The 15,434-nt window shown below is 41.8% G+C and overlaps 1 protein-coding gene across 4 annotated transcripts in view; it reads right to left on the minus strand.

The window, feature by feature from the left end:
- Nucleotides 1-15,434, minus strand: part of SULF1 (sulfatase 1) — a 127,875-nt gene that overhangs the window by 11,730 nt on the left and 100,711 nt on the right. For all 4 annotated transcript variants that reach the window (XM_056332271.1, XM_056332270.1, XM_056332269.1 and 1 more), the window contains 6 exons: nucleotides 7,274-7,490; nucleotides 3,153-3,399; nucleotides 1,279-1,375; nucleotides 1,099-1,193; nucleotides 612-677; nucleotides 1-173 (listed from right to left, as the gene is read on the minus strand). In XM_056332271.1, coding sequence (XP_056188246.1) covers nucleotides 1-173; nucleotides 612-677; nucleotides 1,099-1,193; nucleotides 1,279-1,375; nucleotides 3,153-3,399; nucleotides 7,274-7,490 — 895 coding nt within the window. The remainder of the gene's footprint in view (nucleotides 174-611; nucleotides 678-1,098; nucleotides 1,194-1,278; nucleotides 1,376-3,152; nucleotides 3,400-7,273; nucleotides 7,491-15,434) is intronic.

Below are 15,434 nucleotides of genomic sequence, written 5' to 3' on the forward strand. Positions count from 1 at the left end.
AGTTCCAGAATGGTGCTGTTTGCCAGTGGTTGTTATCGTGGGTAAAACACGTCAGCCCAGGAAGGCTACACTCGTCTCCTTTCTTCTGGCGCTTTTTCCCCTTCCTTTCTTTCTTCCTTCTTCGGTTCTCTTTGAACAGCTGCAGTTTGCCATCCACTTCCTGTGCTGCTTCTCTGTTCAGAGATAAAGTTGGGCACAGCTGACAGAAAACAGTCCCTGTTTGGTTAACAACCACACTAGCAGTTTTTACATCTTTCTGGCTTTTCTAAAGATGAGACGATGGGAATGTGCCCTTCTTCTAGCTTAGTTTCCACCCCACCTGTTATGACAAGGTGTTCTCTTCAGTTATCATGAGAAATTATGTACTGTTGTATTTAGGTTTAACTGGATCATTTTAACAATCATGAGGTCAATCAGAGTCTGAAATTATTATCCATAGACTTTCACAAGTCTGTCCAAAACTACTTAAGGATTTTTGTCAGAGCTTGTTATATGCAACCTTCTCTTTCCCTCATCTCCTCCTTTCCTCTCTCAGCAAAAAAACCCCGAAATTATATTTGTCCAGCCGTCAAAAGCCAGCTGAGGGAATAATAGGACAGTAACAATCTTACTTGAAGGGATGAAGATGGCTCTTGAGTTTCTCTTGGGCCTTTACCCCTTTCTCTTTGTTGTAATAGCTACAGGGAAAATTAATAGGAATTATCAAGTCATGAAACAATTTTCAACACAAAACCAAATCAGAAACATACCATCTTTGACATTTTCTTAGGGAACTATACAGAATGACTTATGATTTTCACTTCCTTTAAAGAAGTTATATTGTGTGAGTGATCCTATGCTAGATTATAGCAGAACTACAGCTGGATTCAAATGTGTTAGTAGAATACAAACGAATTTCATCCTGAAGTTTTAATGTTTTCTTCTTTTGATTCACAATAGCTTTTACTCTTAAATGGGATCTAACTAAAATGAGTACCTACATTGGTCATAAATATCAATAAAGCTTATGTTCTTTCTTTTCCATCTCAAAAAAGCTTGGAAAATGCTTAAACCTTAGGAATTGGTGTAGCCTTTGGTGTTGAATGTCATCTTTCTTACCTCTGTTTACTACAATCACATTCATCAGGTTTTCTTCTTTTTAGGTGTCCTCTAACTTCCCTCAAATTCTTAATTTTGTCTTGGAGAGCTTCGATCTGCAGACAGTATTTCCGATTCAGAATTACTTTTTGCAAATGTAGCAGTGCAAAGACTTCACTCAGATTTTAAAATGCCTCTTACCTCCTTATCAATGTAAGCCTTGTGGTCCTTCCAGGCTCTGGCGGATTGGTACAGCTCCCTCTCACAGTGAATAGTGTCATTTGGAAGAATAAAACATCTGTAGAATTGAGTTTAGCAAATAGGAACAAGAAGGTCAGTGGTTTCCTAGTTGCCTATCCATTTATTTTCTTTCTTCCAACATTCTTAATCAATTCTCTGTTATATTCTGTTAAGAAATAAGTAAACTCTATGATGTCTTAACATGCTGACTTATAATACTAATAATTGCTCCGATCTGTTTCCTCTGCAAAATAATAATGAAAAAAAATATTCATCCATGACAGATGCTCTGTGTCTGCTAAGCAAAAATGCAATGGCAATGCCATCTTGGAGGTTCTTAATCCAATCAGAAATGAAATTGATACTGAAATAAAAATCTCTTCAGAATTTCAAGCCTCTTGTTAACCAAACATGTCATTGGTTATTTAACCACCAGCTGCTGAGTAATATATTCCTCTTGCCACATGAATGTGACCTATCTTCCAAGTATGCAAAATATTCAAGAACAGAACATATGGTCAATGGGCTGAAGATCAGTATAGTCAATAAAGATCAATAAAAATCAAAGCTAGAGCAAAGAGTTCCAACAAGTGGTTAAAAAAAAGCCAACAGAACATTCAAGTTAAAATGTGGTGCAATGACAAAAACATTCATACCAGTGTTTGAAAAAGCAACATGGAAGGCCAAGAAGGTGATAGAAAATCCAGCAGACTACAGGATGGGATTTCAAAGTCTCCATGCTGATAGATAGAAATTGTTTAATTATGGAAATATTCCAATTTTATAGACACAACCTTTCTTGGGTTCTCCTTTATCAGAACCCTTCTTTAAATTTTGAGAAGAATGGCAGAAAGGAACATGTAGATGCTTATCTCTTGCTATGTTACCCGTTCATGTTTTTTTCTTCACTCAAAGAATTCTGAAAGCAATACTGTTTTCAGTAAAAGTCAAAACATTTTATGGAGAAATAATAACTTTTCCAGAAAGCTATTTAAGGCTTTATTAATGTCATGGTTGGAAATCATCAATGTAAAAAAAAAAGGATAATTTTTACTTATTTGAAACTAACTTTCATGTTTTCCTCATTTATTTTTTTTTTTGTAAAAAAAAGAAGAAAAGAGAGACATGCTATTTATATTTTAAAAACAATAAAAAGGATAAACCAGAAGATTTTTGTTGCCTGCATCTGCCTGGCTTTTCAGATCAATCATATTAGCATTTTTAAACTAAAAAATATTTTAAGATTTTTGCTTTTTCATTCAGATTTAGTGTAGAGCTAAAACCTGAAATCTAAGCATCTTCCAGGATGGAAAAATGATTGCAGGTCTTTTTGCAGGTCTTTCCAGGGATAAACAGGTCTATACTGTCTTAGCTAATGTTAGTGGCTACAAACAACTAAAAATTAAGAAAGATGATGTAACCAATTTAATCTGTCCTCACGCAGAGTGTGATTTCAGTCATTTCAAATTTGGGCCTCTACGCTAAGCTGGTAGCCTAGACTTTATAAGAACAGCAGGAATGCCAACTTCACAAGGTGAATAATCCATCATAAAATGCATGTTTCGATATGGAGGATGAATCTCCCTCTGGAAATGCCTACTCCTACTCGAAAATAAACCCTAAACTAGATACCTCCCTTTAAAATACACACACTAAAGTTGAACTACTCCACCTACTAACAAATACAACTCAGGTTTATCTAAAATCTATCATAGTTTTACTTTCTTAAATACTGTTATTATGTGATCATAAAAAATGCAGAGACGGGGAGAATACAAATAGAAAACGAAGGAGATTTCCTTTTAAGGAAAAAACCACAGAAAAAGCAATCTTACTTGTGTGTCACTCTGACAGAGTTGGGTTGACCTATAGCATCAATGCCATCAGCGATCATTGCGTCACCGTCAGCACCATCAGCTTCCTCTGCTTTTTCCTCGTTTTCAGCATTGTGACGCTTGGTGATACTTTTGGTCTTTAACACCTGTAGTTCTTCCTCTTCCAGATTTATGTCATATATTTCACCTTCAAACTCCACAGACAAGGACCGGGTTTGGCGAGTATGAACAAATCGAGGTTTATATTCTGAAGCAGAAGAAATTCTCCCTGTTGCGTATACATGTCTACATGACCCGTGCCATGAACGCAAAACATATTCCAAAGAGCAAGAATGCTGTTCAGTAAAAATGGCTTATTTTTTCTGTGGCTTTACAGAAACTTATTTAATGATTTTTTGATACGTTGGGACCCACACTTTCATGAGTAGCATGAACATTTGATTGCTTCAAGGTTTGCATTTCATGCCAGTCTGGCCTTATGCCATGGTTAGCATCTATATTTCCAAATAAAATCAGTATTTCAGAAATCAGATGTCTAAAAAGAGACACACAAAACAATCAGAGATAACAGGATTAGAAACCACTTCAGAAAATGAAACCATTCGGTACTGTGAAACAAGGTCACCACCTGTAAATTGGCATGTGATGCAAGTTGGAGTTATGCTTTAGAATAAATATGACTTTTTAAAAGGATAACATCTTTTAGCTTTTAAAGATAGGAATTAAAAGGGCAAGAATCAATCATGTATCAGTGTATAGATATCTGTATGTATCTATATCTCTATATATACTTCAATACACATATCAACCATGTTTATGTGTACGAGTTATAGACCAGAAAAAACTTGCTGTGTAGAGCTACAGTGCGATTTCTTGTGTCACTTTTGTCTGTTGAAAGCTCTGAGCTTAGTAAGGTTACAGCTCTTTTAGTTACTGTGTATATGGGTTGTATTAACTATGGCAATTAAGTCTTTGAGGGTTCTTTAGTTACGTACGAGAATAACTCCGTTTGGGCTCAGCCTGGAAGACCTTACAGTTTTTACTTCTTTTGCAATACGTACCTGTCCCAAATCAAGGTGATGCAACTCACAGTCAATACCTCACTGAAGTGGTTGTAGTTCCATTTGTTACATCTCTGCTGAGCACATCTTTGTCACCTAACAGTTAATACTAATTCACGCAGCAGAATAAAATGAGAACTGTAATAAAGGGCTGCCTTTGGCAGGTGGTGTTAGTTCTGCTGCAGTTTGTATGTCAGTGTCTTTGAAAGACTCACACTGAACTATTCCTGCAAGAATCTCTTAGAAGTGCAGACAGTGAGCCACATTCAACTCTTCATTCAAACCACTCTGTCCTAAACTGTTTCAGCAGTTGCTTGCTGTCAGGTGAAAAAAGGATTCCCAGTCAAATCAATGAAGACATCCATCTTCCCGAAGAGAAACCCCTTAGTTTCAAAGCATCTCTCTGATCTATAACCATATTACCTTTTTACAAAATAATGCAGAAAGATTCATAGGGTCAGATGGGACGGTTTCTGGTATTTTAACAGCCTCTGATGATACTACTTATTAATCAAGTGACTGAAAGAGTGGAATATATAAGCATCTTATCCAAGTGTCATCTAAAAATGGAGGCCTGAACTAGTTGTTGCCTTAATGATGTCTCATCATCGTGAGTCTTTCCCTGCTCTACTCAGAGGAGTGCTGTGGCAGATTTGGAGGAGGAGGGAAGAGGTGTAAGGATGTTGTAGAGGAGAAAAGCATAACAAACGGACTTATTCTGATGCCTCCTTCAGATGTTTCCTCCTTCACCCTTTCCCCAGTTTCCCTCTCCAAGTGACTTCCCCCATTCAGCCCTTGCTGATGCCCTGGCAACACCTCTTTCCAAGGTACACAGCAGGGATCGCCCCTTGAAAGTATCACTTGGAGGAACATGTCTCCAGGTTGAGAATCGCCCCTGGCAGTCTGTGACGTAGTCTTTTCGGCAGAGGTCTCTCTGTACATGCTGCGAAGTTCCTTAGATCATACTAAACAAATGGAACAAATTATACCAAGGCAGCATTTTGCCTGAACAATGAGAAAACTCAAGACAGACGATATTGTGGTTGGACGTACAGAGAATACCAGGGATTCTTGTTCACATCCAGAGTGGGGGAGGTTTTAAATCGTGAAATATTTTGAATTATACTGACAGTATTTTCTTATTTCATATGCAGTTGTGCAGCGTCTTCTAACTTTTGCATTTCTCATATGACCTCACTATCTTCCTGTTTTAAAGACCCATCTTTATTTCATTCCCCAGTCTAGTATTCTAAACACAGAGAAGGAGAACGCAGCCTTGCTCTTGAACAAGTCTGAAATCCAGGCCCGCTTGTGCTGCTATAGCTACAGAACGTCATTTGCAGTGCGGGGCAGAGAGAAGAAAATGCTTGCTCCATTTAAATTCTCAGGTTTTTCCTTAAATAAATATTTTCCTTAAATAAAGAATGGCTTCTTAAAAAAAAATAGGCTTCTTTTATAGAAGTCATTAGCAGAAACAAATCCAGGTACTGCCGTCCTAAGACCCTCCCGTCCAGCCCCTTCAGCCCGCGCTCCACTAGAGGACACTGCAATCCCACTCGTGTCCCCGCGGGGACCCCGGCCCCGACCCGCCGGGAAGCGGCAGCCGGGCGGTGCCGCGGTGCGAGGCCCGGCGCGGCGCGGCGGGGCCTGGGCTGCGCCCTGTGCCGGGAGGCGCCGGTGGGCTCCTGCGAGCGGCGCAAGGAAGCACTTGCGGTGCTCATCCCGGCGGGTAACGGCGCCGGTTCACGGCAGGCGCCACCGGGCTGTCATGTCTGAGCAGCGCGATAGGTGGCACCAGAGCATCACCGCCGCCACCGCCGCCGCCACCACTGCCACCCCCGCCACCGCCACCGCCGCCACCACTGCCACCGCCGCCACCACCACTGCCACCGCCGTCACCATCACTGCCATCGCCATCACTGCCACCGCCGCCACCACTGCCACTGCCACCCCCGCCACTGTCACCCCCACCACCGCCACCGCTGCCACCACTGCCACCGCTGCCACCATCACTGCCACTGTCACCACCGCTACTGCCACCGCCACCACCATCACTGCCACCGCCATCACCATCACTGCCACCGCCGCCACTACTGCCACCACCACTGCCACTGCCACCCCCGCCACCGCCGCCACCACCACTGCCACCGCCACCACCACCACTGCCACTGCCGCCACCACTGCCACCGCCGCCACCACCACTGCCACCACCATCACCACCACTGCCACCGCCGCCACCACTGCCACCGCCGCCACTGCCACTGCCACCACTGCCACCACCACCGCCGCCGCCACCACTGCCACCGCCGCCACCACCACTGCCACCGCCATCACCACCACTGCCACCGCCGCCACCACCACTGCCACCGCCATCACCATCACTGCCATCGCCATCACTGCCACCGCCGCCACCACTGCCACTGCCACCCCCGCCACTGTCACCCCCACCACCGCCACCGCTGCCACCACTGCCACCGCTGCCACCATCACTGCCACTGTCACCACCGCTACTGCCACCGCCACCCCCGCAACTGCCACCGCCACCACTGCCACTGCCACCGCCATCACCATCACTGCCACCGCCGCCACTACTGCCACCACCACTGCCACTGCCACCCCCGCCACCGCCGCCACCACCACTGCCACCGCCACCACCACCACTGCCACTGCCGCCACCACTGCCACCGCCGCCACCACCACTGCCACCGCCATCACCACCACTGCCACCGCCGCCACCACTGCCACCGCCGCCACCACCACTGCCACCGCCATCACCACCACTGCCACCGCCGTCACCATCACTGCCACCGCCGCCACCACCAGCCTAAAGACTACTCCTCACTGTCAGCCGAAGGATAAATACTGTTGTTATTGTTATTACAGAGGCAGGTATGTAGAACCTGACTGTCAATTACCAATATTTTCATTAGACATGGGGCGAAAGCAAGAGCATGCCAGGGAGCCCGCGCTTGGCTAGCCATTTCCCCTGGTGAGCCTGCCCTTGGCTAGCCATTTCCCCTGCTCTTTGCCTTGGAGTCCAAGAGAGCAGATAACACTTACTTTGCGCATTAGGGTTTCTCAAGAACTGCCTTTGATTTTTCCTTTGGGTCCTGCTGTGTCGGTAATCAGTGTCTCCACAGTTGCAGTCTCTGTCTTTACTACTGTATCCCCGGGAGTGTATGCTGCGGGTCCTTTTTCTGATGGCAAGTATGTCACTGGATACCTTACACTTGTGAATTCGAAGTTTGCCGGAAGCATCCTCTGTGCACTGCCACTTCTGTGAGAGAGAGACATGAAAACCATTTCCCAGCAGTCTTCCAAACCCCTGCTACTTTCAGGTGGACTGTAAAACAAGACAGGCAAATTTCTTTAAAGATTAAGCAGTCCCTTAAATAACAAACTGAGAAGGGAAACAGTTTAGGGACTAAATTCACTCACATTCTTCTCAACATCCCTCCCATTCTAGGCAGATAAAAGCTTAAATGAAATCACTGCAAATCTGCATAAAAAAATACAACCCAGCCATCAATAAATCAAGAGTATCTAGACTAAACACATCCCTGAAAGGAGCAAGTAAAAAGTCTTACTGAGCCACAGAGTACAGCTGTCAAGGCTGTTTTCACCAACTCTTTTTTTTCTCTGAAAAAACAAACTTTTTTCTTCGTTCTGTGACTTTGAATTTCTAACATGATTCAGGGGGAAATAAAAATGAAGATGAAGAAAAACTGGTTCTGTTGTAGGGTTCTTTGGAAAAAGAAGGGAAAACTGTGCATGTGATTTATAGAAAAATACATAAACCACTAACAACACATAATTTATTTCCTTACCAGTGGCCAGAGTTAGGACCTGCGCCCTACTAAGACATGCCCCTGCAAACCATGCCACTCAGACCTGTAAACAGAGCTGGCTCTTTATCTTGTGCATGAGAAGGAAGGCTGAAAGCACATTACTGGCAGCCTGGTTCCCTACAGGCAGCAGCTGCAAGAGAGGGGAAGAACCTTAGGGACCGTAAACAAATAAATTAGCTTGGATAAACTCTTTTGGATACCCAAGTCTTGAGATTTGTATCAGACTTGGGAGAAAAAGGTGCAGTCTGGAAGGATTACCTGTAAAAGGCATTACACATGTGCTGAATATCAGAGGAAGTGCGGGAGAACGAGAGGAAAGTTTTTCCTAGGTTGTCTGCACAATATCTGTCTGATTTGGTTATCAACATCACTGAACAAGACGGAAGATTCCAGGTAATTTTTTCCAGTGGATCCCACTGTCTTCACATTTCAAATTAAAAAGCAACTGGGACTTTAATTTTCTTTCTACATTGAACTGTTTTAGAAAAGCTAAATACCATTTTTTTGAAAACACGGGCAGGTGCTGACAGATCAGAGTTCCTTTGCCTGTCCCAAAGCTTGCCATATACTCCACTTGTAACACCCTACACAAGCCTGTGAAGATTTCAGATCAGTTGTACCCTGAACAATAGAAAGAAATAGAAATAGCTATGTTTGTTTACAATTTTAATACAACTATAAATGACTATTACCCAGTGAGTTTCGTTCACTTTTGTATCTTAAGGTGCAATGAGCAGAGTTTGCATACAAAGCAATTAAGTTTGGTTGGATAGTGTAGAGAACAAAACTCAGTAATGCTATTGATAACTGGAACATTTCAGTTGCAGTTTCAGCGAAGTTTCCCTATAATGTATCCTTTTTTGGTTCCTGTGACTAAATAGCACAGCTTCTTTCCCTTGCCTCATTAATAATAGCAAGACAGTTAGATGCTGGTCCTAATGGAGTTCCCAGCTTAAGTTTTGAAATGGACACTAATATCAGAGCACACACATTTCAGTAAGTCTCTTACGTTAACCAGCGGCTGCTCTGGACTGTTTTGGGGGTGCTGTCAAGCTGACTAAAGAATGAAGAAAGAAAACAAAGCCTCAGGTAGATTTGCTGACCTGATAGCTTGAGGAGTGAGCTGATGTGGCACTGAACGGCAGCACCGTGAGAGCATTCTCTGGCCTAACACATGGGCTGAGCTAAAAGATGGATCCTGTGCTCAGAGACCTTGCCTGTGGATTGGCATAACTCTGATCCCAGAACAGTAAGCCATGTGTGAAAGGCCAATAGACTTGCACAAGCCCAACGACTGCCTGAAAAATTACACTTGCAGAGACTTTCAGTGTAAACATACACCTACAAGTGACAAGGTGACTTTCTACAAGTAAAGGTGTCTGAGAGCTGTAACACTTTGCAGGATTTTATTCTGCAATAGCATGCGCACTCTTCCTACTGCAGCAAGAGAAGATTGCTACAGGATAAGAACTGACTGCACCACTATGTTTCCTGTGTTTATTGGGTACATGTTACATTTATAAACATATGGCACCAGTTTTTAATGGGTCTCAAAAGCACCATTTTAAAGTAAAGTAAGTATTCTCTTTGTCTAACATTAATTATAGCAAGAGGTTCCAGGAGTGGTTTCAATAGCCATTTAGATCTTTTTAAACAATATTATGACTAACATTGGAAAAAGACTCTGGGTCTACTACAATCCAGTAATAGTTCTCTGTTTAAAACAGGGATTAAATGTGATCCAGTTCCTCTTTCTTTTTGAACTCTACTTTAAAAAGTGTCGTTATAAAGATGCTTCACATTTCCAAGATGGAAATTTCAGACTAACTTTCCTGAATCCCTTCCCATGCCATCATAATCAGGCACTGAGCATACATTATGTAGTAAGTCATAATGGTCCTCCTTCTGCTCATCTTTAGATCTATAAAATGCACATAAAAGAAGATTCTGACTGATGCACTGCCCCTTCCCCTCCTCTGTTTTCTACTTTCCTGCTTGCTATGAATAAAAACCCTATTCTTTGAAGTCCAGAACTATTAGGTTTGGTTTCTGGGTCCCCATTTCTCCATCAATTAAAAAAAATATTGGCACGTACACAAATTACATGTGTCTTCATTAAATTTTAATTTGAATATGTTTTCTTATTTTCCCTATGTTTATTTTCCTTCCAACCGTGATGTTTCACAAGACACCTAAGCCGATCTAACAAATCACTGTTGACATAGGAATACAGGTTAGTCCTTGCTTCTGGCTGCATCCTGACTTAGGGACCCCTGCACCGATTTATTCTCTCCTCAGTAGGAGAAAAAAGGAATAACTCAGATTTAAAAAGACAAAACTAATAGTAGAGAAACAGCAGGACCTTGCCATTTGGCTGCAACAAGCTGTTGTATCATTTCAGTCATGTTATGAAACTTAATCTGTGTTAGCCTTTCTCTCTGTCATTGACTCATCTTTGTTTTCTTTCATTTCATCACCTACCCTCCAGCAACTATTTCCCTCTCACATCAGCTCCCCAGCTCCAGTTTTCCTTCTGCCTCAATTTAACTTCAGAGGGGAAGCAAACATGGAAAAGGATCCTTAATACCCCCACAGCAACAGAGTCCTGAAACCCCCCACCTCAAAGCCAGCGGGACTATCCTGCTGCAAGGGGCTTTGCTAGTTTCCAGCCACCCTGAACTGATCAGGGTCTGTTCTGCACGTGCGCCTGGGGCCCTGGCTGGCTCTGTGTGTGCTGGCTGCAGGCTCTTCCCAGAGCCCTCCCTGCCCCCAGCAGCAAATTGCAGAGGCAGCTTAGGAGAGAGAAAGGTAAAAGGACCGAGAGGTAAAAGGACTGAGCATCCTATGAGGAGCAGCTAAGGACTTTGGGTTTGCCTAGTTTGGGAAAAGGAGTAACCTCATTGCTCTCACTGAGGAGGGGAAGTGGAGAGGGAGGTGCTGGTCTCTTCTTCCTGGTATCCAGTGATAGGACATGTGGGAATGGTTCAAAGCTGCACCAGGGGACGTTTAGACCGGACATTACGAAGCATTTATTTATCGAGAGGGGCATCAAACACTAGAACAGGCTTCCAAGGGAGGCAGTTGGTGCCCCGAGCCTGTCAGTGTTTAAAAGGCATTTGGACAATGCCCTTAACAACAGGCTTTCATTTTTGGTCAGCTTTGAAGTGGTCAGGCAGCTGGACCCAATGATGACTGTAGGTCCTTTCCAACTATTCTATTCTATTCTATTCTATTCTATTCTATTCTATTCTATTCTATTCTATTCTATTCTATTCTATTCTATTCTATTCTATTCTATTCTATTCTATTCTATTCTATTCTATTCTATTCTATTCTATTCTATTCTGTTCTGTTCTGTTCTGCTCTACTCCAATTCTATTCTATTCTATTCTATTCCATTCCATTCTCCTGTTCTACCCTACCCTACCCTACCTTGCCCTACCTTGCCATGTCCTGCCCTGCCCTGCCCTGCCCTGCCCTATCCTATCCTATCCTATCCTATCCCATCCCATCCCATCCCATCCCATCCCATCCTATCCTATCCTATCCTATCCTATCCTATCCTATCCTATCCTATCCTATCCTATCCTATCCCATCCTATCCTATCCTATCCTATCCCATCCTATCCTATCCCATCCTTAAGAAGCTCCAGCTGCTTTAATTTCTGCCAAACCTGAAGTTTAAAAACATAAGTACATGTGCCTGTTCCTTGGTGTGGAGGCAAGCACCAGACTGCAGCAGGACTGCAGCAGGAGCTTTTCCTTGAATGATCACTGGCATGATGCATTTTCTTCTGGCCATTGAAGTTTTCCCTTATAAAGTCATTTCAAAGGCAAAGGGGAGCAAATGAGCTGGTTAAAAAAGGGTATTGTTTGTACTTGGTGGCTTTGCTTTGCATCACTACTGGCACAGCTCCAGTTGCGACTTAGAGCTATGTGAGCAAGACAACAGCAAATGACTTCATAACTACCTGGGGTCTCAGTTTCCTGGTATTAATCAGTTTGTGCCACAGCCTTAAAATTAAGCAAGTCTATTTCATTACCAAATATAATTAAGGCATAAAAACATACATTCAGCATGAAAAAAACCCACAAAAATATCACATTGTGATGTGCTCTACTGTAAATATGTACTTAAGCAAGATGTCAAATTAACTTTGTTTAGTTAATAAACTGTGACAGCTTTGAGAGACTTTCTGCCCCCTTATACAGGGGAGAAATTAATTCAACAATTCATGAAAGCTGTCTTAACAGTAGGCAAGCTAAGGGTTTCTATGAAATGTAATTGCTCGGTATTTGCAGTAGACACTTCAGTGTTAAATATCTGGTCAGATTTTATCACAAATCTATGAAACCCTGAAAAACATGCAACCGGAAATATAACACAGTGACAATATTTTTACAGGTGCTTTTTCATTTTGGTAATGTATGACTGACTTTGAGTATTATTGCTCAGTCTAGGGAATGTTAAGATAAGGCTTGAAAAGGAAGACTTCATGAATTTAAACATGTCCTCAAGATCTCATTTCCCTTTTTCCTGTTTTGAAGTGTATGATCTAAATTTGAAAACAGTTTAGATGAAAATACCGTCATGGGCTGTATGTCTACATACACCATCATGGGTGTATGTCTATACCATTTTCCTCTATTAGCAGCAACCTGATCTGGGTGAGCGTGAGGGGACCTGGTGTGATAACACTGGTAAGGGAGTCTGGTTTAGGGCTGCGCTACTGGAATAATAACTGAGTCCCGGTTTTGCTTTCTCCATGACATTCAAAGAGGCCATGTCACACAGCATATTGAAAAGTGCCCTGTAATTACTTGGCTATGGTAAATAGGACAGAGCAGAAGCAGTTTATTTCTGCTGAACTGGACCTGAATACTGAGAAACGTTTATGAGCTAAGGCCACGTCTTCTATGCATTTCCACAGAGCAGTCATGAACCTTGGTCTTGACCAAGGCTCCTTAATGGTCCTGGAAATATCAATCTGTGTTGTTACATCTCAGCAGTATTTGAACATTGCACGCGAGTGCAGCTGTTTAACAGCAATGGTGTGCCAGGTTAGCTCAGAGAATTTGGAATTGCTGCATTTTTGTGGAACAAAAATCTCCTCCTCCTTTTTAGAACTGGCTTGACACTGCCTGTAAGGGCAGATCCCATTTTTTGCACTAACCCCTCATAACTGGACCACCTTCTATTGCATTATGTACGTCTTCAGAATCTACTGACATGAATACATTCAAAGCTGGTTATTTATCTACAGCCTTATCCCCTGAGAAAGTGTTCCTGAAAAGTGCAATGGTCAGTGATTGAAACAGAGAAGTGATTTGTCTTATAAGAACGAATGTAATACAGGGGGAAATGTATGACAGACTTTAGAAATACATTCAGTTAAATGCACAGAAATGGAAGGAAAAAAAGACTGAAGAAATTAATCACTGTATAATAGAAATAACTATATGAAAACTGCCAATTCTGAGTTACTTCTGTGTTTAAGAAATGGAAGAAAGAAAAAATAACCTAGGAAGTTCATAGACTACACAATTTTGTGTTCTTGACCTATAGACAAGATTGATTTTAAGTGTCACAGTTCTAGCAGATCTCTAGTTATAAAAAAAATGCATGGACTGCATTGTCAGCTCTAGAAGTGTAGGCACTTAGGTTAAGACATCAAATATTTCACCTCCACAGGATTCTCTACCAAATCTATTAGCTTGTCTGTAGTTAACATCAACAGACTCCTGTCATTATCCAATAAATGTCCACTCTCAGCTGCAAAGAAAAAGGAGCCAATGGAAAGTATAAACTTAGTCTTTCAGTTATAAATAGCAATACTGATAATAATCCGTTACTATTGGGTCATATACATTTGATTTACGTAGGACTTAGTTTATACTGTATTTCACTGGATACTTTAAAATGGATACTCCGCAAAAAAAGAATCTCAAAGTAGTGCTACAGAAAATGCTAAAAATGATTCTTGCATACTCTGTGTTTTCTGTCTAAACATTTTTAGTACATAAAATTGCTTTTTAAAGTGCTATTCCGCAAAAAAGTCTTTCTGTTAGAGAACACTGGTAAGATGGTGGTAAAAATGCTGGACACAGCTGTTCATTGAAAGAGATGAAGCCAATGAAACCAGTGATCTTCCCAGACTGGACTATCTCTAGATTTCATCCAGAATCGAGCTGGTACTTCAGATTAAGAATTGCTTAAATTTGAAGAACTGTCAAATCTGGAAAGAGCTGCCCTTTGTTTAATAGGAAACTTAAATATTTAGGCTGAAATGTGAAATATTTAGGCTGAAATATGAAATACCATGCTTTGAGGGATTATTTTTAGAGATAAAGGAACTTATCTTCATATTTGGTTTTAACACATAAACAGAGTGGTAGTTTAACAAGGGATATCATAATTTCTGGCAATTCCTATGAATTCTTGAGCAACTAAGTTGCAGGCATATTTGTGTCAGCTATGAAGGATGACTCTGCAGCGTCTAAAGCGAGCAATAGCTGCAAGCGCTGTTCATGAAAGCACTGAAGTATGTACTTATTTATAAGCACATGACTGATCCCAAACACATATGCTTTCAGTTAAACCTGCGTATAGATGTTCTGCTGAATTATGACTAAGATAAGGTGGCATCAATGGGCAGATGGCAAAGAAGAGACAGCTTTGAACCAATGTTCTGGTAAAACAGGTTGACCACCAGTGCCTTTCAACTCCTGTAAGCATCAGGAGGTTGATATTTATTTTATGAGAACATAGATACTTGAGGCAAACCAGACTACACCTAGTAAGCCCCATTCTAATTTCCTTTACAATATTATCTGTAAGCTGCTTGATGGAAACTTCTTTTAGCATTACAAATAAAGCATTACAAATAATGCTTTTGACTGAATACTGATATGACAATGTGATAAATATAAATACGAACAATAAAATTACATTCTTACACTAGGTTTTTAAACAGCAAAGAATACATGAGAAATAAGATGTATGTACAGACTACATAACATACTCTTTGGATCAGAGCCAGAAGAATCTTGCACATTTACCTCAGAGCTGGTGCTTGGATTCAGCAATGTGTCTCCAGTGACTACCTGTAAAGTCTTAAATCACTGTAAAATACATTGAGACCTAATTTAACTAAAATCTCACTGTACAGCCTTCAGGCATATTCTCCGAATGGAACATTATTTCTTTAGGGCAGTTTTGGGATACACTTCCTCAGGGGGAAACACAATATTCTGCATCTGTAAAGCTGAGGTGCATGAAAAGGAGAGAACAAGGAAGGTTAGCACCTACGGCATTACGCCTGTCTAGCTCCGTTTGAGTTCATGGGCTTGCATGTCATAAAAACATGGGCAGC

Source organism: Falco biarmicus, chromosome 3 (assembly GCF_023638135.1).
Source record: "Falco biarmicus isolate bFalBia1 chromosome 3, bFalBia1.pri, whole genome shotgun sequence".
Lineage (NCBI taxonomy): Eukaryota > Metazoa > Chordata > Aves > Falconiformes > Falconidae > Falco > Falco biarmicus.